General features: G+C 52.1%; 1 protein-coding gene across 1 annotated transcript; it reads left to right on the top strand.

The window, feature by feature from the left end:
* The first annotated feature begins 19083 nt into the window (after positions 1-19083).
* Positions 19084-22299, top strand: LOC142051436 (forkhead box protein J1-like). The gene is made up of 2 exons (XM_075080568.1): positions 19084-19600; positions 21499-22299. Exons 1-2 carry the CDS (start codon positions 19100-19102, stop codon positions 22297-22299), a joined length of 1302 nt encoding a protein of 433 aa, XP_074936669.1. The 5' UTR covers positions 19084-19099.
* The last annotated feature ends 596 nt before the right edge of the window (positions 22300-22895 follow it).

Below are 22895 nucleotides of genomic sequence, written 5' to 3'. Positions count from 1 at the left end.
CAGGTGGATTTCACTTGCTGTGTTTGAGGTGAAACTGTGTCCCTCATGTTCAGAGTGCTTTCAGATAGCTTAGGAGAGCTCCAAAGGACATGGCTGTCTACGTGAGTGGTTTCTCCAGAGTGGGGGGCTGGGTGCTGCACAGCGTTTCTAAGCCGGGGGTGAGTATGGGTCAAAGAGTCCAGCGGCCTCTGGCCTCCTCCTGGCTCGCAGAAGCAGCAAGCTCCTTGGAGCTGTATTGCGCTTCTGTCCAATATACTGTTCGAAAGGAAGGTTCTGGGGCATGATGGAACTCGGGGAGCCACAGGGAAGAGGAGGTGGCACAGCGCACTGTCCTAGCCCTTCTGGCTTTCAATCCCCGTGGGCATTTGTGACCCTCAGGTTACCCCCCTCCCCCTGGGAACATCTGCTCCTTCTCTGAGTGGCAGCCTAGACTCGCTGAGTAGGCAAGCGTGGCGTGCTACCTAGGTGCAGCTTCTTGTCTGCTCCTTGTGCTCGTCTTGCTTTGACTGCGTAGCTGAAATAAACCCGTGCTTCACCGACTGAAGTTAAGTCTTCCCACAGTGTGTGAGGCGCTCTGGTTTCTCCACCCCCGTGTTTCTCTTGGGCCTGAAGTAGGAACCTGAGGAGCAGGGAAGGCTCCTGGGACAGTTCACTTTCCGGGCAGTGCTGAATCGCAGTCAGGCCTTGCAGCTGAAGGTACGGGGACAGAGAGGGAGGAGAACTGTAGGAGAGGAGGAGAAATGCGCTTGGCTGGGGAGAAGCTTCCCTGCCAAAGGGCTATAGGCAGCCCTGTCCTTGAGCGTGTGCCACGCTGGCCTTTCTTCTGCTTTAACTTCCGAACAGCGTGTGCCTGGAGGGCTGTTCTTTTTCTCTTTCCTTTTGGGTTTAAGCTTCAGTGCCTACAACCACCGCAGCTGAAGCTAAAACCACCTTGAGTGTCTGGACTGCAAGTGGCTACAAGTGGCCACATCCCGTAGAACGCACTACTCCTGGCCTGCTGGTGAAAGACTCGAAATCCTGGCCTTTCTGAGGCCTCTGTTGCTGCTGGTAGCGAGCAGTGACAGGGAGGCCATTCTGCTTCAGTGCCTTTCTAGAGAAGGCAACGAGACATTATACTAACAGCACTGGGTCTTGTGACTGTGGAAGCAGGCTAGAAGACCTTGCCAAACTGTTTGGTGAAGCTTCTGGGAGCTGCTTCTTCCTTTACTCTTCTTGCAGCCAAATGAGGTAGAACAGGATCACACTGTCTTGACCACGAGAGGTGCAAGGACCTCGCAGGGCAGCCGGAAGGAAGGTGTTGACCGAGGCCGTCACCGCGGCACTGCTCTGTCGGTAGTCAAATGCTAGAGAGGAAAAGGCAGCTCCGAAGAGGGGGGGACGGTTCTGGGCCGGTGGGTTATGGGTAGCCGTAGTCGTTGGCTATGTCCATGCTGGCCTCCTTCTGCACACAAACGTGCAGTTGCCCGGTGACACCTGCAGGGCCGCCCGCTCCCGCTCCTCCTGGGCCAGCGCCTTCACACGCTCCCGCTGGGGCCGCTGCTCGGGTGTGATGGGCACCGACTGCTCCTGCTCCTCCAGCGGGGTGGGCGCAGCCGTGAGCCCCCCCAGGGCCCGAAGGACAGCGGGGAGTCGTTGGGAGGTTGTGGCGGCATGTGCAGCTGCTGCGGCAGCCCCTCCCGTGGGGTTTGGCCTCCGTGGGCGACAAGCACAGCCCGCTCGGCTGCTGGGGTTTGGCAGCAGACCTGGTGCGTGCCTTGCTGCTCGATGGTGCCGCCGGTGCCGTGTCCTTCTTGCCGTCAGCGGGGGCTTGAGGCATCCAGTGCTGCGCTGGGTCTTAGGGCTGCCATCAAGGAATTGGGTTCCGGGTTGGGTGGTTGGGGCATCAGCCCCACCACCTTCACTGTGTGCCCCAGCAGGTGGAAACTGTGGCTGGAGTTGAGCAAGGGCACCCTCAGGACGATGCGGAGCGTCCTCAGCGCCGGGTGGGGATGCTGCTCCTGGGGACTCTGGTTCCAGGCTGCGGTGGGGATGCCGGCAGCGGCGTAGGGTCAAGGCGGTGGGATCAGAGGTGGCACCCAGTGGGCCTAGGACTGGCCGCATCAGGGCGGGCAGAGGGGACTCCCGTGTCTCACTGGAGCGGTGAGCGCGTCTGCCCTGCCTTGCCCCTGCGCCCACTGCTCCGCGGCTTCCTCCTGGGCCGGGGCCTCCTGGGGCCTCCCTGGGGTGCTGCAGGGGCGTGCGGCCCAGTGCTGCCGGGAGCTGCGGGGCCCGGCTGGGCCCTGACACCGGCTGTGCTGGCACCTGGCAATGCTGTGTGTTCCCTGGAACGTACTGCAGCCCCCGGGCAGCGGGGGGCCGTAGCTTCCAGCATGGGTCTGTGGGACTGGAGCAGTTGAGGGTCACAAGGCTGGGGTGGGGCGTGGGGTGGGAGTCCCAGAGCAGCAGTTCAAGGCCTCCGTGCTGTGGTGTCTGGGTGGGCCGCTGCATTAAACCTTTCTTCTCCGCCCCATGAAGAGCCTTTGCCTTCTGGCTTCCTCTCGGGTCCTACGTCGCTTGGCAGGCACGTTGGTGGTATTGGATGCTCTGCGCTTGCTGCTTCCCACCCGCAGCCCGCTGCCACCTGCACTGCCCTGTCACCGTCCAGCTTTCCCTTGGCCTGCTTGCCGCCCGCTTCTCCCCATTGGGGCCCCTCTTGGCAGGACACAACGCCCGGCGGCAGCAGCAGGTGGGTCAGACCCATCCAAGGCTGCCTCCGCAGCGCCGTCTCCGCCAGCTTGTGCAGACGGAACAGCCCATAAGTTGAATACCGGCGATCCTTTGGCCTCCTTGCAAAATGCACCCCAGTGACAACAGGGAGCTTTACATCAACAGCAACGTGTCACAGGACAGGAACACAGAGGAGTGAGCATCACAAGGTATCCTTTTCTTTATACATTGTTTTTTCCCCACAGAGGTGGGCAAAAATGACCCAACCCCTGAGCCCCAAGGTTTCCTCCTCTCCCGTATCAAGCATTTGCTCTGTGGCTTTGTGCCTTAAAAGAGGGGCTTGTACCCTGAAAGTGAAGGTTTGGAACTGAAAACTGAGGCTTTGAGGGTGAAAAGAGGGATTTGAGCCCTGGAAGTGAGGATTTGGGTGTTAAGAATGAGGCTTTGAGCTTTAAAACAAGGGTTTGGACCCTGAAAGTGAGGTTTGCAGTCCTAACTATAAGGCTTTGAGACTAAAAGAGGGGTTTGGGTGCTATAAAGAGAGTCTTTGGGACCTTAAAATGAGGCTTTGAGCATTAAAAGAAGGGTTTGAATAATCAAAGGGAGGGTTTGGAATTTAAAAATGAGATTTAGTCCATGAAAATGAGGAGTTTGGACCCTAACAGTGAGACTTCGGGACCTCTGAATGAGGCTTTGTGCCTTAAAAGTGGGGTTTGCACCTTGAAAGTGAAGGTTTGGAACATAAAACTGAGAGCTAAAAGAGGGATTTGAACCCTGAAAGTGCAGCTTTGGCTGCTAAAAATAAGGCTTTGAGCTTAAAAAGCGGGATTTGGACCCTGAAAGTGAGGTTTGCGGTCCTAACTATAAGGCTTTGCTGTTACAGGTGAAGTTTTTGGTGCTTTAAAGGGGGGGTTTGGGACCTAAAATGAGGGTTTGTCCCTTAAAAGTAGGGGTTTTGACCCTAAAAGTGAAGGTTTGGAATTTAAAAATGAGGCTTTGAACCTTAAGGGAGGGGTTTGTACCCTGAAAGTGAAGGTTTGGAACCTAAAACTGAGGCTTTTAGCCTTAAAAGAGGGGTTTGAACCCTGAAACTCACAGTTTGGAGCAAAAAATGTGAGTGTTTGGGACGTAAAAAGGAGGCAATGAGTATTAAAATAGGGGTTTGGACACTGAACGTGAGTCTTTGGGTGTTACAAATGAGGCTTTGACTGTTAAATGAGGGCTTTGGTTCCTAGAAGTGAGGGTTTGGGTGTTAACAATGAGGCTTTGAGCCATAATAAAGGGGTTTGGACCCTGAAAGGGAGGGTTTGGGACGTAAAAATGATGCTTTGAGCCTTAAACGACAGATTTAGACCCTAAACGTGAGGCTTTGCAACATACAAATGAGGCTTTGACAGTAAAAAAGACAGGTTTGGACCCTGACAGTGAGGGTTTGGAGCTGAAAACTGAGGCTTTGAGAGTTAAAAGAGGGATTTGAACCCTGAAAGTGAGGATTTGAGTGTTAAGAATGAGGCTTTGAGCCTTAAAACAGGGGTTTGGACTCTGAAACTCACGGTTTGGAACGAAAAAATGACTGTTTGAGCATTAGAAGACCAGATTTGATGCTAGAAGTGAGGGTTTGGGACCTAAAAATGAGGGTTTGTCCCTTAAAAGTAGGTGTTTGGACCCTAAAACTGAAGATCTGGAATTTAAAACTGAGGCTTTGTTCCTTAACAGAGGGGTTTGGACCCTGAAAGTGGGGGTTTCGTACCTGAAGATGAGGCTTTTAGCCTTAAACGAGGGATTTGGACTCTAAAACGTGAGGCATTGGAAAGAAAAAATGATGGTTTGTGCCTTAAAGGACCAGAGCTGATGCTAAAAGTGAGGGTTTGGGACCGAAAGAGGAGGCACTGAGCATTAAAAGAGGGGTTTCGATGATGAAAGTGTGGCTTTGGGTGTTAAAACTGAGGCTTTGAGTGTAAAAATGGGGCTTTGGACCCTGAAAGTGAGGGTTTGGCTCTTACAAATGAGGCTTTGAGCTTTAAAACAGGGGTTTAAACCCTAAAAGTGAGGTTTGCGGTCCTAACTATAAAGCTTTGAGGTTAAAAGAGGGGTCTGGGTGCTATAAAGTGAGTGTTTGGGACCTGAAAATGAGGCTTTGAGCATTAAAAGAAGGGTTTGGACAATGAAAGGGAGAGTTTGGTATTTAAAAATGAGGGTTACTCCATGAAATGGAGGGGTTTGGATCCCCAAAGTGAGGGTTTGGGATCTAAAACTGAGGCTTTGAGCCTAAAAGACAGGATTGGACCCTAACAGTGAAGGTTTGGGACCCCTGAATGAGCCTTGTGTTTTAAAAGTGGGGTTTGGACCCTGAAAGTGAAGGTTTGGAACTGAAAACTGAGGCTTTGAGAGTCAAGAGAGTGATTTGAGCCCTGAGAGTGAGGGTTTGGCTGTTAAAAATGATGGTTTGTCCCTAAAAAGGAGGGGTTTGGACCCTGAAAGTGAGGTTTTGGGTGTTAAAAATGAGGCTTTGAGCCTTAAAAGAGGGGTTGCGACCTTGAAAGTGAGGGTTTGGGACTGAAAGCTGAGGCTTTGAGTGTTGAAAGACAGGCTTGGGACATAAAACCCTCCCTTTTAGCATCGAATCCAGCATATTAATGCTCAAACCTTCATTTTTTAGTTCCAAACCGTGCATTTTAGAGTCCAAAGCCCTTGTTTAAGGCTCAAAGCCTCATTTTTATGTGCCACACCCTCATTTTCAGGGTCCAAACCCCTCTAGTAAGGAATAAAGCCTCATTTTTAGGTGCCAAACCCTCACTTTTCAGGTCCAAACCTGTCTTTTTTAGGGTCAAACCCTCATTCTTAGGTCCCAAGCCCTCACTTTTAGGGTTCAAACCCCAGTTTTAAAGCTCAAAGCCTCAGTTTTACCACCCAAAGCCTCACTTGCAGGGTCCAAACCCCTGTTTTAAAGCTCACAGCCTCAGTTTTACCACCCAAGGCCTCATTTTTAGGGTCGAAACCCCTCTTTTAATGCTCAGTGCCTACTTTTAAAGCCCCAAACCCTCACTTTTAGCATCCAAACCCTCACTTTCAGGTGCCAAAACCTCATTTTTAATGATCAAAACCCTCCTTTCACCCGCAAAGCCTCAGTTTTAGGTCCCAAACCCACACTTTTAGGGTCCAAACCTGTCTTTTAGGTTCAAAGCCTCAGCTTTAGGTCTCACAGCCTCACCTTCAGGGTCCAAACCCCTCTTTTAATGCTCAGTACCTCCTTTTTAGGCCCCAAACCGTGCCCTTTTAGCATCAAATCCAGTCTCTTAATGCTCAAACCATCATTTTCTCATTACAAACCATGCGTTTTAGAGTCCAAAGCCCTTGTTTAAGCTCAAAGCCTCATTTTTAACAGCCAAACCCTCACTTTCACAGTCCAAACCTGTCTTTTAAGTTCAAAGCCTCAGTTTTAGGTCCCAAACCCTCACTTTCAGGTGCCGAACCCCTCTTCTAATGCTGAAATCCTTATTTTAAGTCCCAAACCCTCATTTTTGGTGTTCCAAACCCGTTTTAAGGCTAAAAGCTTCTCCTTTTAGGTGCCAAACCCTCACTTTCAGGGTCCAAACCCCTCTATTAAAGAATAAAACCTCATTTTTAGGTGCCAAAGACTCACTTTAAAGCACCCAAACACCTTTTTTAACAGGAAAGCATCATTTTTAACACCCAAACCCTCACGTTCAGCTTCTAAACCCCTCTTCCTCTTCCTCCCCAGCACGCTGGGCACGCGACGTCCTGAAAGCGCGGCACGGTGTGGGCCAGCTGCAGGGGCCCTGCTTTTATAGGTCCCGAGCAACAGCGAGGTGGCTCTTGGCAGCAGGAGCCCATTGTGGTGTTGATTGTGCCTGTGGGCGACGCGTGTGGCCAAATATGGGGGGTTTGGGCGCGGGGGGGCGGTGGCCTCAGAGATGGCCAGATGTGGGAGAAGGAGGAGGGTGGTGGGGCTGAGGGCTGAGTAATACCCATGTGTCGTAGGGTAGAGCATTTGACCAAGTGCTGTATTTGGAAAGACAGTATTTCAGTCAATGCTTGCTTAGCAAATGGTGGTCTCAGAGGTTCCACACAATCCTGCTGGAGTTTCTGTAGGTCTCAAAGTAGTTTGCTGACTCTGTAGGGATTTGTGATCCTAAACGCCTTGCCCACGTGCATGCCATGTCCGCCGGGTTGTTTTGCTGTTGGCTGCACTTGGTGAAGGAAGGGAGGCATATTTCACCCATCAGTCCCTGAGGAGGTGAGAGGAGGAGCTGGCAGGAGCTGACGTGGTTTGAGAGAAGAGTGTGACTCAGTAAGAAGTTCTCATGGCTACTCCCGAGGGATGGGCTTTCACTCTAGCGGTGTGTGCCTATAGATAATGCCTCGCAAGAGATCTTTGGCTGCTGGAAGGCCGTGACTCCTCTAACTTCATCAGTTCTGTGATCAAGTCATGGAGCAAAGCGCTTTGCATGCCTATGTATGGCATTATTTCAGATCTCCCTTTCTAGCTAAATACGTAGGTTTGTGAAGAAACCGGGATGGTGCAGGGAATTCTGCAAAACACATTTAGAACCAATATTGTGAGGGAAATGCTCAGTTTTGAAAATGTGCAAAGCTTTTACGGCCAAACTTACCCGTTACGGTTTGACACTCAGTTCTCTTGCTTGTCAGCTGTAGTTTCTCTTTGCCATCAGATTAAGCGCCTGGGAGAGATACAGTACAATATGCAGGTTCTATTAGACATAGACATTCTTTCCTACTGAGGTGTAATGTCTGCTTTTCTCTCAGAATGACCCTTCTCTCTCCTGTGATTTTTTCCGCAGCGTTTGGCATCCTGTGTTGAAAAGTACAGTTTGGATCTGACGGGCGGAGCCTTTCCCTTGAGAGGGCAGGGCAGCAAGGCCAAACTACTCAGCTGTCAGGCTATAGAAACCTTTCCCAACCGCGCAGCCAGAGAAGGCAGCGTTGATGAAGGTTTGTTCCTGATGTCCCTGTTTGGTTTTTCTAAACTAAATGGTTTTGGCATCCAAGCAATGAATGCTGTTCCATACCCACAGCCTGAAAGTCTTAAGTCTCTGTATAGACTAACTTCTTGGGCTTATTTCAAAGGAAAAACTGGGTGCTGAAATTCTGTGGGACTTGTTAAAATAAACCCTATTTTTCCCTTCAATGCTTGCTGACATGCTGTAGCGATGTATGGTGGGGTCACCTCTATAACGCCTGTCAGTCATTTTATTCCTCCAGCTCTCGTCTTTGAACAGTAAGATCATCCCCTCCATTGCTTAGGAGCGTTCCCTCAACTTTCTTTTTTCCCCTCTTCCAACCTATGCCTGCACCTGCATCCAGCTGGCGGCCGGTCAGGAGTGCTGTTCCCCAGGGCTCGGTCCTGGGGCCAGATCTGTTTGATGCCTTCCCCAACCACCTGGATGAGCCGGCAGTGTGCCCGCGTGGCCAGGAAGGCCACCAGCATCCTGGCTTGTATGAGAGATAGTGTGGCCAGCAGGAGTAGGGCAGTGATCGTCCCCCTCTACTCGGCAGTGGTGAGGCTGCACCTCGAATCCTGTGTTCAGTTTTGGGCCCCTCACTACGAGAAAGACACTGAGGTGCTGAGTGTGTCCAAAGAAGGGCAGCGAAGCTGGTGAAGGGTCTAGAGCACAAGGTTTAGTTGGGATCTTAGGAAAAATTTCTTCACAGAAAGGGTTGCGAAGCAGTGGAACAGGCTGCCCAGGGAAGTGGTGGCGTCACCATCCCTGGAGGGAGTTAAAAGACGTGCAGACGTGGCGCTTTGGGACAGGGTTTAGTGGTGGACTTGGCAGTATGAGGTTTACAGTTGGGCTCGATGATCTTAAGGGCCTTTTCCAACCTAAATGATTCTACGAGTCTATGATCTGCCTGTGCACTTTGCCCTCTCTGTGTCTAATAGGTTCCTACACCTACAAGCTCTTAAAGCAATAGCTTCTGGCTTCCCTCGTCCGGACCGACAGTTAAAACTCCTCTGGTGTCTTTCATTACCTTGCAATAATGAGATGTGCATCTCTGGGTTTGCACATCCAGTGATGCTCTGAGCACATCTCTGAGCCGGCTGCAGTGATAACTTTCACAGCCTTTTGTTTGGGTGTGTGAATGCCCTTCCCTCTCTTCTTACTGGCCTTAACTTATGTCTGCTTGTTACAAAGACGACACTGGCATGACTTTCTAGGCTATTTGTGTTTATTAGCTTTGACTTAGTCCTGAAGAGGCAGCTTCCACCTCTTTTGGGGTGCCACCCTCTAACAACAGCGTGTCAAAATCTAATGAAAACCCCTTTGGATTTTCTCCACTTGTGTCACGATTCTGAGGAGAGGGCCTTCTAAAACCTTGTCAAAAACAAACAACACACGCACCCGCCAAAAAACCCAAACCAAAACCAACAAAAAAGGCCCTTTTGGTCCCCTTTTCATGAAGTCTGAGGCATGGAAAAATGCTTGTCATTTTTCTGATGGCTCCTCATTAGCTTTTATCCAGAAACTATTCAAGTTGTAGTCCCACATGAGCTTCTGTTGGATGTGGGTTGAGGTTAGAAATGCAGCTGGCTTCTGATTTATGAAACTAATTGACATCTTCAAAGGCAGTTTCAGCGGCTCACACAAGTGAAAGGGCACAGAAGTTCACGATGACACACAGTAAAGCGTGGGAGGCTCCCTGAGCAGCCCTGATGAACTCAGCAGAGAACAGAGACCCATTTTGCCAAATGACCTGTCTCCTGGTTCCCTGCTCTGTCAGGGTAAAGGATGCACCCCCCACTTTGCTCACATCTGGAGAATGCCTTCTCCCCAGAGGCGACAGACCATGCCACTTCTTGAGAGAACCCGAGTGTAACATGGTCAATGTTTGATGTTAAACTCTTTGTTCCAATCTCCTGTTTGTTGGGGTTGGGTTTTGGTGTTTGTTTTGTGTGATAATTGTGTTCTTTCATTCTGACTGTGCTGGAAAGGAGCTATTCGTAACACTCGTAATCGAGTCGAATCTGGAAATTAATAATGCCAGCTGAGTGATCAAGTGTATATGACAAGAATTTGTATGCTTTCTAAAAGCAGCAATGTATGTTTTCCTAGGGTGGTGGGTTGGTTTTTGGTTTTTGTTTTTTTCTAACCATCTTGATGCACTCTTACTGTATGGGAAACTTGATTACCTGACAATTGTGTATTGGATTTGTCTTAGGACGGATACAGGTTGAACTCGCAAAGGGGGGCAGCATGACTGAAACCTATCACAGAGGTGATGCTATGGTGTACATTGTTAAAATTCTTCTTAGTCAAGTGTTGCGTTTCATGAGTGACGTAACAGAATGAATCCAAAATAGAAAGTGATGTTTTGAAAATGTCAGATAGATTGTATTTTCTCCCACTAAGAAACAATGTCTTGTCTTTTCCAGTCATATCTCCTGGCACCAGTGTCTCAGTCTTCAGCTGGCAAGTGAATACACGCGGCCAGGGAAAACCATCTACTTATTTGGGTGTATTTGACTTTGACTGCTGGTATCAGGCTCAAATGCCAGGCTCGCTAAGGTAGGTTTTTATGAAGCTGGTTTCAGTATCCCTCCCCATAATTCATTGGAAAGTTGGCGTTTAGCTTCTGCGCTTGTTTTCTTTCAGGCCAGAAGAATCCCTTCAGGACTGCCCCTATTTTGCACTGTGGTCACTGGACGCTGTAACAAGCACGACTGCTCCAAACCTCCTTCTGGATGTTGTGGTGCAGGAGCGCAGCCTAAGCTGGAGAGTTCGTCCTTCTTATCCACAACCTGAGCTGTGTTTTCACCCAAGCACCTATAATTTTGGTAGGTATTACACGGCTTTGAGTAGTGATAAGCTTAAACCGAGCTCAAATGCCATTTATTGGTTCTCCTGTTCACTGTTTGTCATGCAAAAACCCAACCAAACCAAAACACCCCAACCCCCCACCCACCCAACTCTGGTGACGTTGTACTGACCAAGTGTGTGCTGTTGTGACACCTGCCTGACAGGCGGCTGGGTCTGGCGGTTGGGTGCTTCTGTAACGCAGCCTGTGAGGTGGTGCTGGTGATCAAATGAAATGACTCTGGGCTGAAGCTCAAAGCGCAGCACCTCGATAGCCCCGGAGGTAAAATCTCTACACTCAGCCATTATTTTTCTAAAAAAGGCTGTAAGTGATGTCATGAGGAGAACGGGTACTCAGTTGTACCTTTCCAGAGGTTGCTGTGACAAAAATGTAAACTGGTGCCACCATCATGGTGAGAGTATGGAATGTTGTCCAACGTTCACTGTCTCTGCAGATGGCACGTGCCTGCTGAGCTCTGGAGTTGTTCATGTGACGTGCAGCGGCTTCCAGAAGGAGGTGAGCTTTTACTGTGTCTTTATGGAGAATGTCAAGAGATGGACCTTTCCTAAGCTTTCCATGGCGCTGCTTTCGGTGTCAGGGACCATTTAATGCTCCTCCTGCCCATCCACACGCGTAACTGCAATTGTACCCTACCAGTTTTATTAAATGTAATGTTTGAGGTCCCCTCTTGGGAGTGTAAACCCACCGTTGTCTCCTGTTGAAGCACGATCAGGGCCTGAATGTCTAGAAAGGAAGAGAGCGCTGCTCTAGGAGCAGGAAGAGAAAGTCGGGGAAAGCTGTTCCTTCTCTCTCATCAATGAGTGCAACTGCCTGCATGGTCGTGAGTTCGGGTTTTGATCCCTGATTACCTTGGAAAAGAGGACAGAACGGAGAAAAGGAAGCATCGTTCCCTCAGAACAACCTTCCCCCCCCGTCAGTCTCTCAAAGCATTAGGTTCAGTGCAGGACCTGACGATGGGGGTGTCTCACTCGGATGCGAGTGGCTGCGAACATCCGCTTGCGGGACTATACCTGATCATTTGCTTCCAAGGCAGTGAGCTGCAGCAAACAATTGCTGTTGGCAGCTCTACCCAATGACTTCCCTGTATTTTCCCTTCATCAGTCGGCTTTGCTGCAGCCTCTCAAAGCAGATCTTCACCTCTGTAGCCTTTGCCTTGTGCTACAGGTGCCCAATTGACTCCTCTGGGACTGCCCTCTTGTTGCTGCAACACCTCAGTCACCTTTAGCTCGTGACACCCACCACCTTCTCTCTGCTTTATCCCACCGCAGTGACTTCACCCCCCTCCTTCAGAGGTTTCCCATTTGCAGGGCACCAACCTTTCTCTCTCCTCTGAAGGATTTCCCTGAGAGATGCAGCCTTTGTGATGAAGAACCCATCTTCACCCAGGCAGGCTCCAAGCGAAATGCTGAGCGAGCGAGTCATCAGGCAGAGGAGCACTTAGTAGGAAGGGGAGAGCAGGCTTTCCCTGCCCTCATCTTCCTCTCTACTGGATTCCTCACCAGATCTGTGGGGGTGCGTTGGGGCAAAGAGCACTTGTGCACAGTGTGGTAGCTAACATGAACGTCTTGGCAGGTTGGCCTGGCCCATAGGCTGTCTCTTTTGCAAGCCTGATGTAGGCTCTTCCATTCAGATTGGGTGATCTGATGTCAGCTCCACGTTGGAAATAATTGGGAAATGCAGAAATTTGTCACACCCTTTGCTGAATTGAGACTAGATCATTCAGAGGCTTGTTAGGCATTTGAGCAGGAATTGCTTGTGAATGTGAGTAAGACAAATCTCAGAATTAGGGGCAAGAAGCTTGGTTTGGGGTTTTGTTTGCCACCGTAAGTTGTACTCGGTGTGTTTCCTTGTCTGAGACTGGTTTTCAGAAAAAGATGGAAATCTGATGTGTGTATTCGAATGTGTAGAAATGGCTTTGAATGTGATGATTTTATTTAGAAGGGAAAGATACTTCTGAATGTGCTTAAAAAGCCAAAGAAACAAGCAAACAAAAAGCAAAAGCCCTAAAAAGGAAAATTTGCTGAGGGCTCAGTCTTGGGCCCCTGGGGACAAGAAGGACATAGAGTTGCCGGCGCGTGTCCAAAGAAGGGCACCAAAGCTGGGGAAGGGTCTGGAGAACAGGTCTCATGAGGAGAGGTTGAGGGACCTGGGGTTGTTTGTCCTGGAGGAGAGGAGGCTGAGGGGAGACCTTATCGCTCCCTGCAACTGCCTGACAGGAGGCTGTTGTGAGGTGGGGCTTGGTCTCTTCTCCCAGGTCACTAGCGATAGAACGAGAGGAAACGGCTTCAAGCTGCATCAGGGGAGGTTTAGGTTGGATATTAGGGAAAATGCCTTCACTGCAAGGGTGGTCAGGCGTTGGAAGAGGCTGCCCAGAGAGGTGGGGGACTCACCATCCCTGGAGGTATTGAAAAGACATGTAGACGTGGCACTTGAGGGCACGATTTAGGAGACATGGTAGTGTTGGGTTGACCGTTGCACTCAATGATCCTAGAGGGCTTTTCCAACCTTAAGGATTCTATGATTCTATGTTTCTATGATCATTTCACCTGGAAGAAGTATCAGAACACCAGCTGCACTCAGCTACTCCTTAACAGTGCACGTCTGTGCCTGCCTGTGCTTTGCCCTTCTGAAGGATTGCCACGGCATTAGAACACAGTGTTTGAAGCACCTAAAACTGAAACCTATTAGAACATCAATGTTTCACTTCTTTTCTGTCGTTTTGGGAAATGACAACTTAATGTTTGGGGTGTCGTAACTCCTTCATGTCTTCATAGCCTGGAAAGCTGCTTGATCTTGGCTTCACTGCTTCCATGCAAACTTCTCTGCACCCCATGTGCCATGGGTATAAGCAGGGCACGTTGCTGGGAATAGTTAATTGGAACGCAGTAAATTGAGAGGATAATGCAGAGGCATGCAAATAAAGATTAGAATTAGCCTTTGGGAAGTTGTCATGTCAGGGGAAAAATTCCATGTGCTCCTCAAAGCAACAAGCAGCCCAGCCTGTGATGCCTGAGTGAGTGTAGAGTTAGAAACAAGCACTTACTGTTGGTGGTTTGGATGTTGAAAGCAGGTAGGATTCTCCTTTGATTTTGCCTGTTACTTTTAGGAGGAGCAGTTAGAGGCGGTCTTGTCAGCTGCTGCCCAGACAGGTTCTGTAGGGCTTCTGACTGGCTGCATTAAGCTTTGGACATCTAAAGGTAAGACTTGTTATGTGGTTTTTATGTTGCATGGTTTCTTCGTTTGGAATTCTTGATTCATTTCTTTTTTGTTCTCTCTTTTTAAAGAGCAGCCAAGTTCTGCTGCTAATTTACAGTTGGCCCTTGACTGGACGTGGAGCCGAGTGATCTATACAAAAGGCGCATTTGAGCAAATCTGTGAGTACTAGCGCAGCCATGCTGCAAACCTAGAATCAGTCTTTCCAGTTGAGCTTATTCAGTGATCTGCTGGTAGATGGTCTTGCCCGCAGATCTGGAAGTGCACTTTGAAACTCTGAAATGGCTCTGTAGGCTAACGATTTCATACTTGTTCTTGAAAAGGTGTTGCGCTGTTTGACGGCTCCTGCAGCTCCACTGACCCGCAGAGGTTACAGGCTCTGCAGCACCGCCAGTTGCTTTTGAGCAACCTTAGCACAGTCTTAAACTGTTTTCTAACAGAGGCACAAGAGCTCGCTGGAAAAGGTTTGTCACAGTATTTCTAACTCTCTGGTGTGTCTTATGAAGATTTGGAACGATGCTGGGGCTGTAATTGTGGAAAGAGGAGCTGTTGTTGGTTTTGCTGATTGGCAGAAAGTCAAATGTAGCGGGGAGAAGGGGCTTAAATGGGAGGGGTTGGGGCTGCCACTTAACGCGCGTTGAGTTCAGGGCACGAGTTTGTTGGGGAGCTCGTGCGAGTGGGTGGGGAGGCTGCGTTCAGCAAGGAGCTGTGCAAGCACCCGGCTTGAAATTACAGCAACGGGATGTGGCACTGTGACAAATACTCCCTTTGATTGTCAGCTAGCAGTGCGTAATTGCATGCAAATATTGGGTTGGAAATTACTAAAATCAGAGAGGAAGCCTAAATGAGTAACATGTGAAGTGAGTTGCATGAGTTTCTGTAGCTGTTTCTATTAGAACTTGTTCCTGGCATATTGAGGAGAAAAGAGAAAATCCCTTTGCTAGAGTAAACCTCTCTGCTACGTGAAGAACAGGTGCCTTATCCATGAGTGGATTTAGTAGTTCCGACTTCACTTTTTTTTATTAAACCTTTAGTGAATCTTCTTCTTTGTAGGGGTTGCTTGTGATTGTGGGCTTTTTCTTCAGTTAAGGAAGTGATACGGAGTGAAAAATGCACAGGCAAAGATTCCTACCGTGTTATTTTTCTACTTTCTCTTTAGTGCAATGAGGGGAGTTTTATAAAAAACAAAAGAAATTGCACACCAACAGTCCTCTTAAGCTTCTTTTCATGTTTTGCAGACTTGACAAATAAGCTGGCGGTGACCAGCCTCGCAGCTTTGTATGCACGAGTGGTCCTCTGGTTCTGTGGGTCCCGTCTCCTGCCAGAGGGCTCAGGTAAGCCTAAACTGTCACGCATCTGTAGCAGTCAGTGCTTCCTATGAACACGTGCTTCCCCGTGGTTTTGTCAAGGCTTCATCAATACCAAGTCGTGCCGGTTCAGTGACAGCAGATGCTGAAGTTCTGCTGCTGAAATTGAGATTTCACTGTTTTTTCAACTCCGTCGTGTAGAATGATGGAAGCAGTTTCTTTCCGGGGTGTTTCTCAGAAACAGCACTAAGCCTCTGAGTGAAGGAGTTGCTCGTGCCCACAGCTTGAAATCCTTGGGATTGTAAACAAGTAACTCCTAAAGCACCAACACGGGAATGCTTGATTTTACAGTAAAAGCCTGACGTGCGTGTTTTGAACTTTTTACGGATTGTTTGAGGAAAAAAATACACCTTGGAAATAGTTCATCATTTGGATGGGTTATAAATCCTATTGTCAGCCTTAACTGTCTTACGCATGTTCACATGACATGTTTAAAAACCCATTCCCTTTGAGAACTGGGGTTTTTTTTTTAGAGTGAACTTTAGCTGACACTACATGTTCTGGATGCTACATCACCTGTAAGCTTGAAATGGCACTTAGGACAAGGAGGAATTGACTCCTGTGTCGTAGGTCTCTTTTAGCAAAGGCAGAAGGAGGATAGGCTTCTTTCAAAGTCGGAGGCTGGCCTGTGCTTTTGATGCTCAGCTTGTGTGTTCTTCTGTCTTTTTAGTCAAAAACTGTAGGTTGAAAATGTGATATGACTTCTTTAACTTACTTCTTATTTATTGCCTGTAGGTGATGAGATGCGTTTCTCTAGACCTTTCTACAATTATCCTCTGATTCGGAGCTACTACGCTGGTCATCGACAGAAACTGGAGCGTTTATCAAGGTAGGACGTGCAGGAAAGCTCTAGAGCAGTTCCGCTGCAAATTCAGAAGCGGCAGCAAGTGGCTGCCGGCGAGCGCACGGCGATGGAGAGGAGCCGGGAGGAGGCTGTGCCCATGCAGCGTGCTGCGAGCAAAGCCACGAGCATCCTCCGCCGTGGCTCAGGAGAGACGGGATTTTGGCGTGGGTGATGCCAGCGCTGCCCTCGGCCACCCAGCAGGGACGAGGGGTGGGCAGGAGCTGCCAGTGCCGGCAGCGTGGCGTGAAAAGCAACGGCCCCTTGCCTCGCAGGGCAGCCCCTTGTTCCAGGGATCCACCCGCCAGGGATTGAAGGAAGGAAACCAGATTGCTGCTTACGGCTTTGCTTTGAGCGTGTTTTGGATTTGAAGAGCGCGTTTAATAAAGGGTATCTTATGTCAACAAAGTGTCCAGAGTTGTTCTGTGGTTACAAGGCGAGGGCAGTCGGGGTCTTGGGGGCTCGGTGGGTGGAAACCCTTTCTGGCTGGGAGCATCCACCCACCCGTCCCCCTGCACCTCCCCAAAACCAGCCCAGCTGCTTCAAGTCTCCTAAACACTTCCCAACGTCCCTTTCAACCCGCATTACCGACCCATCCTAAATCCTGCCTCCTCCGAGCCCTGCCAGGATGGAGAAGGTGCAAATGCAAACGAAACCTCTGCAGGGAGAGCCTGGCCGGGGGTAGCGGCAGCTTCCTGGTGCGGGGTGCGGGTGGCCGGGCAGTGGGCACAGGCGCCGGGGCCCCGGCACTGCGGGGACGGATGAGGACACCCAGAGGGGACCTTTCCTGGAGGGGAAGGGGAGAAGAGGAGCGCTGAAGAGAAATCCCTCCAGCGCCGGGGAAGAAACCTCGTGCTGGGAGCTGATGCCTTGAAGGTGAGAAGGGCTGTAAGGGGGGGTTATAATTTGGTTTTAATGGAGGGGCTGATGCGTGGTGGGGGGAAGCACCTTGCGGCAAGTGGGTTGCTCGCAGACAGCCCCATCCTGCGCAGGGGGAGGGTGGGGATGGGAGCGCTGAGGCCTGAAGTGCTTTGCTGCAGGCTGCTCTGGAAAGCCCTCGAGCTCTTGCTGCCTTCAGGTGTGTTTTTGCAGAGGCAGGCCCTGCTCCCGAGGGAGGTGACTTGTTAGAAGGGCAGCAAACTGAGGGTTGGGGTTGGTTTCTGGCTGTCGGTCTGCTGAAAAGGGAGATAGAGATTCCCGCTCCCCTGGGAGTCGCCTCCTCCCTCCTCCACGGCTGGTCCCAGCACCCGCCAGCTCCCAGCCTGCAGCCGCTGGGGAAGGGCGCGAGCAGAGGGGACTCTGCCCGTGTGCTGGGGAGAGGGTTTGACCCTCCCAGCTCGTCTGGCCCAAACCCCCGGGGGTCCTGGCAGGAAAAGCCCTTGTTGTCCGCACCACTGGTGGCAGCAGCAGCCCCCGAGAGCGGGTCTGGCCGCCCCCCTGCCCCTTGGTCTCAGGGGTCCTTCCCCCGTGGGGCAGTGGGCAGGAGGAGTGCCTGGTGGTTAAACCTTCCCGGAGACACCCCGAAGCCCCCCACCCCGCAAAGGGCAGGCCTTACAGTGTAAGGGGAAAGCAAACGGCTTCCCTTGGGTTTCATGGCTGCTCTTGGCCCCCTCGGTTGGGGTGCTGGGGGTCCCTCCCTGGTCTCTGTTAAAGCCCTTGGGCGGGCAGTGGTGGGGCTTGGGGAGTTCTTAGAGAGACATGTGTCTGCAATCCTTCTAATTAAGTAAAGGCAGGCCCCATCCTTGAATCTGGGGCTCTACCAGCCCCCCTCCCCCCTTCAGCTTTGCCCTGGTCACTGTGGGCTCCTCAGCGGTCACAAGTGGAGGGGGGTCCCAGGCAGGAGGGAAGGGCTGGGGCTGCCCCTGCACCAGCCCCACGGGGGCACCAGGATGTGGGGTTTGGGATTGCTGGGGATGGATTTGGCACTGGGTGCGGGGTACGGTGGGATCCCGCATCCTCCCTGCCACCTCCCCGCGTACCCCAACCCTGCCCATCCCCACCCCGGGGCTCCGTCCCTCAAATAGCCGAGTCTCAGCCCAAACTGGCAGGTCCCCTCCACCTCCCCATGGCCATGCGAGGACCAACCGCAGGGCCAGGAGCTGTGTTATTGTTATTTTTGTTGTTATTTGCATTCCCTCCGCCGCTCCCCCCAACCACTGCCGTGAGGGTTTCTGGGCTCTCCCTTACCGGGGGCACAGGAATGTGCAAGGGCTGGGTGGTGACACTGGGGATCAGGCATCCAAACAAGCTGTCGCCCCGCTGAGCCTTATTCTGGGGGGAAAAGCCTGTTTTGAGGGAGCAGAGCGGGTGATTCCGCTCCGCCCACACCCCCTGACTGTTGGTCGCAGCATCATTCGAATGACGGAACCCTCGGCCCCAGCTGCCCCAGTGCAGCCGGTGCTGGGCTCCTCGGCCTCGGGGGCCTCTCCTCGCCCAAAGACACGCGAGTTTGGGCTCACAGCCCGGCAGCGAAGCCGGACACCACAGCCCCAGCCCGGGAATAACGGACGCCTGGATCCACCGGCTCTCGCTGAGTAAGGGTGTGCTTGGGCTGGGCCTGTGCCCCCTCCCCGGGTTGTTTTAGGGGCGCTAGGTGAAGGGAGAGGCAGAAAGAGCAGGAAACCAAGGGAAGCTGGTAGCAGGAGGGGAACGTTAAGATATTTTGGCGAGGTGGTGTAGCCTGAGATTTTGTCCTGCTAGCAGCAGGTGGGAGAATCATTCTTGCTTTGCGGGATGGCAGGGCTGGATTTTGGCTGTTTGAGGGGGGTTTGGCTGTTTTTATTCTTTCTTACTTTGGCTGAAGGCTTGTTGGGCAGCACTGGCCTGCTGGGGTCTGGGTGACACCGTGGCACAGGGGTTTGAGGGAATTTCCCTGAGTTTGGGGCTGCTCAAGCACCCCGGGGAGGTGTTGTGGCTCCAGTGCGCAGCACCCTGGGGATGGGTCTCGCCCAGCGGCACCCGGAGCACCCAGGGCCAGCCCTGCCCGGGTGCCGGAGAGCAGCTGCGCTTCAGGGAGCTTCAACCCTCTCCCTGTTGCTGTTGCAGGATCTGCCCCATCCCCTCCCTTCCCTTCACGTGCACCCCGTGAAAGCAGGAGCTGCCGAAGTGCCGAGGCATGGCTGAGGGGTGGCTGCGCTGCCTGCAGGCAGGAAAGGACGGAGGGCCGGAGGGCAGCGTGGGGGACTCAGACGACCTGGACGACAGCCTGACCAGCCTCATGTGGCTGCAGGACTTCTCGATCAGCGCCTGCATGGGCAAGTCCTCCTGCTGCCCCAGTGACCCGGACCCCCAGGACTGTCACAGCATCCCCAGCTCTGCCGCGCCGTGCTCGCCCCCGGCCGCCGACCCGGCACGCATGGGCATGCCCCACACTCCCTGCAAGCCCATCTCCTCCCCCACCTTGAGCACGGCGCACCACCCCACGGCCGCGCACCCTCAGCTCATGCAGGACATCGACTACAAGACCAACCCACACATCAAGCCACCCTACTCCTACGCCACCCTCATCTGCATGGCGATGGAAGCCAGCCAGAAGCCCAAAATCACCCTCTCCGCCATCTACAAGTGGATTACTGACAACTTCTGCTACTTCCGACACGCCGATCCCAACTGGCAGGTACGAGATTTGGAGACTTCTTGCCTTCTCCCCTCTCCCCACGGGGCTGGGGAGGGCTTTCCACAGCCCCCACGGTGCAAGGCAAGGTCCCGCGGGGACGCTGGATCCCGCTGGCAGGAGAGCGATGCCGGCAGCCGGCGGGGAAGGGCTGTAACGGGAAAGAGCTTGGGTGTGCAGAAATGCCACGGCCATGAGGGCGGCGGAGGGAAGGAGCCATTCTAGGGGAGAGCCCGGGGCCGTGTTGGGAGCGGGGAGGTACCCACTGGCCTGCTGGTCCCTCCGGCTCCTCTTGGTGCTGGGGCGAAGGCGTCTCTGTGCCCAGCTCCACCTTCCTGGCGCTCTCGTGGGGTCCCCAGTCCCTCGGGGGTGAGCACACATGAAATCGCCAGGCCGAGTGCCTCTGGGGGCTGAGGAGCAGGTGTAGGAGAGGGACGGAGCCGACCCCCAGGCAGATTGTTGCGCAAATCCCTCGCTGCAGAGGTCCAGAGCAGAAATGCTGCTGCTTTCCAAGCAGGGCAGAGGGCAGGTCTCCTGACCCCTGGGACAGGCAAAGGAGGCTCCATCACTGTGACGAGCCGGTGAGGCCTCAGAGGGAAACCCAAGAGAGGTCAAATAGGGCTGCTGTCCCCAGCCAGCACAAGTGTGCCCTCGGCGGGCAGGGGCCAGCTCCTCCATGCTCACCAGCTCTGGGGACAGCCTGAAGCACAGGGGCTTTTCCCAGCCACCTTGGCTCGCTGCCCTCCCCCGGCACACGACGGGACCTCCGGCACGGGGGGCTTTCTCGGCTGTGGCAGGGCAGGAGGGACCCGGGAGGCTCGTCCCTCTGCTCGGGTTATTCGCAGCCCGCGCCCGCAGCACGCCAGCGATCCCGGCAGCGGTGCTCGCCCGGGCAGGGCAGGGCGACGGCGCTGCAAACCCCCTGCCCGGGTGCTGCCCACCTTCTCCCTGCGCAGGGCGGTCGCCAGCGCCTCTGGCAGCCCAGTGCTTTCTGTTCTTCTTTTTTCCTTTTTTCTTTATTCTTTTGTCTTATTATTATTCTTTATTCTTTTTTCTCTTTTCTTTTTTTTTCTACTTTTTATTTCTCCTTTTTCTTTTTTCTTTTTTCTTTTTTCTCTTCTATTTATTTTTTCTTCTTTTTTATTTATTCTTTATTCTTTTTTAATTTTTTTTTCATTTTTGTTTTTTCTCCTTTTTTTTTTCTTTTTTTCTTATTGCTTCTCTTGCCTCCCTCTCTCTTTTTGGTCTCTTCTCTACTTTTTTAGGTCTCTTCTCTCTTCGGTTTGGTCTCTTCTTGGCTGTGTTCTCATCCCCTCTCCTCATTCCCATACATGAAGACAGCCTGGAAAGGTCATGCCACCTACTCTGGGGGGAGATGATGGAGATATCCCTGTGGGAGCTGAGTGCTTTGGAAAGGAGCCAACACACCCGGGCTTCAGCCCGGAGGAGGGGTTTTGGGGGTGGGGGTGGGGGTGCGGTGTGGGTGTGCGCATGTTTTTCAACAGCTCTAAGTGTTCAAGCCTTGGTTTTCCTCTTCAGCACTACGGGTTATGGATAAATAAGCATAAAGGTATCTAGGCAACATTACAAAAAAAACCACCCACCTCTACCATATCCAATCTCTTAATCCAGTCTTAGCTTTGTGGAGTCCAACGCTGGGGCATTTACCCAATAGCTGAGTTTCCTTTCGAATTAGTCACATCACTCCAGGCACATTCAGGGCTTCAGAACCACTCGACTGAGGCTGCCTGGCCTATGGTTTCCCGGGTCCTCCTTCTTCCCCTTTTTGAGGATTAGAGTGACATTTGCTTTCCTCCAGTCCTCGGGCACCTCTCCTGTCCTCCACGACCTTTCAAAGATAATGGAGGTTCAGCCTTGGTTTTTTCGTGTTTTGGGTCTAGAACTCCATCCGACACAACCTCTCCTGGAACAAGGGCTTCATCAAGGTGCCCCGGGAGAAGGGCGAGCGAGGGAAAGGTGGGTTTTGGAAGCTTGACCCCCAATACGCCGACCGGCTCAAGAGTGGTGCCTTCAAAAAGCGGAGGATGCCCCCGGTGCAGATCCACCCAGCTGTCACCGACAGAGCCCAGCAAGAAGCACAGAGCGTCGCCAGCCCGACCACTTCAGCTTGCGCCTCCAGTAACAGCCTCAACGTCAGCGTGGAGCTACAGCAGCTGCTGAAAGAGTTTGAAGAAGTCACCGGTGACCAGAACTGGAACCTAGCGGATGGCAAAGCAGGGCACAAGCGCAAGCAGCCCTTGCCCGAGCAAACGGCCAAGGCGCCTCGGCTTTCCAACCCTGCCTTGCTGACCCAGGAAGAGCAGACTGAGCTGGCATCACTGAAAGGCAGCCTTGACTGGGAAGCCATCCTCAACACCACCCTGAATGGAGACTTCTCCACTTTTGGGGACCTGGAGCTCACGCCTCCCATCAGCCCCCTAACACGCGACCTGGACTTGATGCTACACGGGCACCACATCGCCTCTCCCCAGGGGCAGGAGCACGTCCTCACCGAATCCAACCACGACAACCTGGACTTTGATGAAACCTTCATGGCCACGGCCTTCCTGCAGCACCCCTGGCACCAAGGGGCAAACGATTACCTCTCCAACTCCGGCAACGTGGAGGAGGTGTTTGAACTCAGCGATGGCTCTTTGCCAGCAGATGTGAGCGACTGGAGCAGTCTGGTGTCCCTCTTATAAGGGGCCAGTCACTCTCCAAAGCCCGCACAGGCTTTAGTAGGATGCTCCCCCAGAGCTGCTGGGACTTACAAGGGACAAGAGTTTCTAGAGACAGAGACATTCACAGGGACTTTTACCAGCTTCATTGTAAGATTATTCACAGAAACACCGCGGGGAGAAAAAACCAACACCACAGGAACAGCTTGATAGAGCTTTAAAGGCCACGTCAGAAGTCTCTAGTCCGTGAGTTTCCTCAGGAGAAGAAATACAACACTGCTTATTTTTTTGCTTTTAAAGGAATACATGTGAATTGTCTTTTTCTTTTTCCCCGTGGCAATGGACACGGCCTACGTTCCTTCAGGGCTAACAGAGCACCCGCTAAATCCCATCCAAGACATGAGATCCTGGTGGCTTAGGGCTCGACAGACTAAGTGCAATTTTGTCACCCCTTCGTCCCTCTGTTTCTCTCTCTCTTTTTCCTATTTTCTGCCTAGGGTAGGTCATAGGTATAGTGTGATAATTAGCTAGCAAGTACGTAGAGGTCCCTTCTAGATCCTCTGAGTTCAACCTCCCTCCTAGGGAGGTTCTACCTAGGGAAGAACAAAAGGTTTATAAAT

This window comes from Phalacrocorax aristotelis, unplaced genomic scaffold (genome assembly GCF_949628215.1).
Source record: "Phalacrocorax aristotelis unplaced genomic scaffold, bGulAri2.1 scaffold_34, whole genome shotgun sequence".
NCBI lineage: Eukaryota > Metazoa > Chordata > Aves > Suliformes > Phalacrocoracidae > Phalacrocorax > Phalacrocorax aristotelis.
Note: the sequence above shows the minus strand (reverse complement) of the source record. Positions and strands in the feature narration are given on the sequence as shown.

Excerpts from the sequence above, each read along its gene's own strand:
- LOC142051436 (XM_075080568.1), top strand. The coding sequence starts at position 19,100 with ATGGCTGAGGGGTGGCTGCGCTGCCTGCAGGCAGGAAAGGACGGAGGG. Across the intron at positions 19,601-21,498 it reads ACGCCGATCCCAACTGGCAG|AACTCCATCCGACACAACCT; the intron begins GTACGAGATTTG and ends TTTTGGGTCTAG.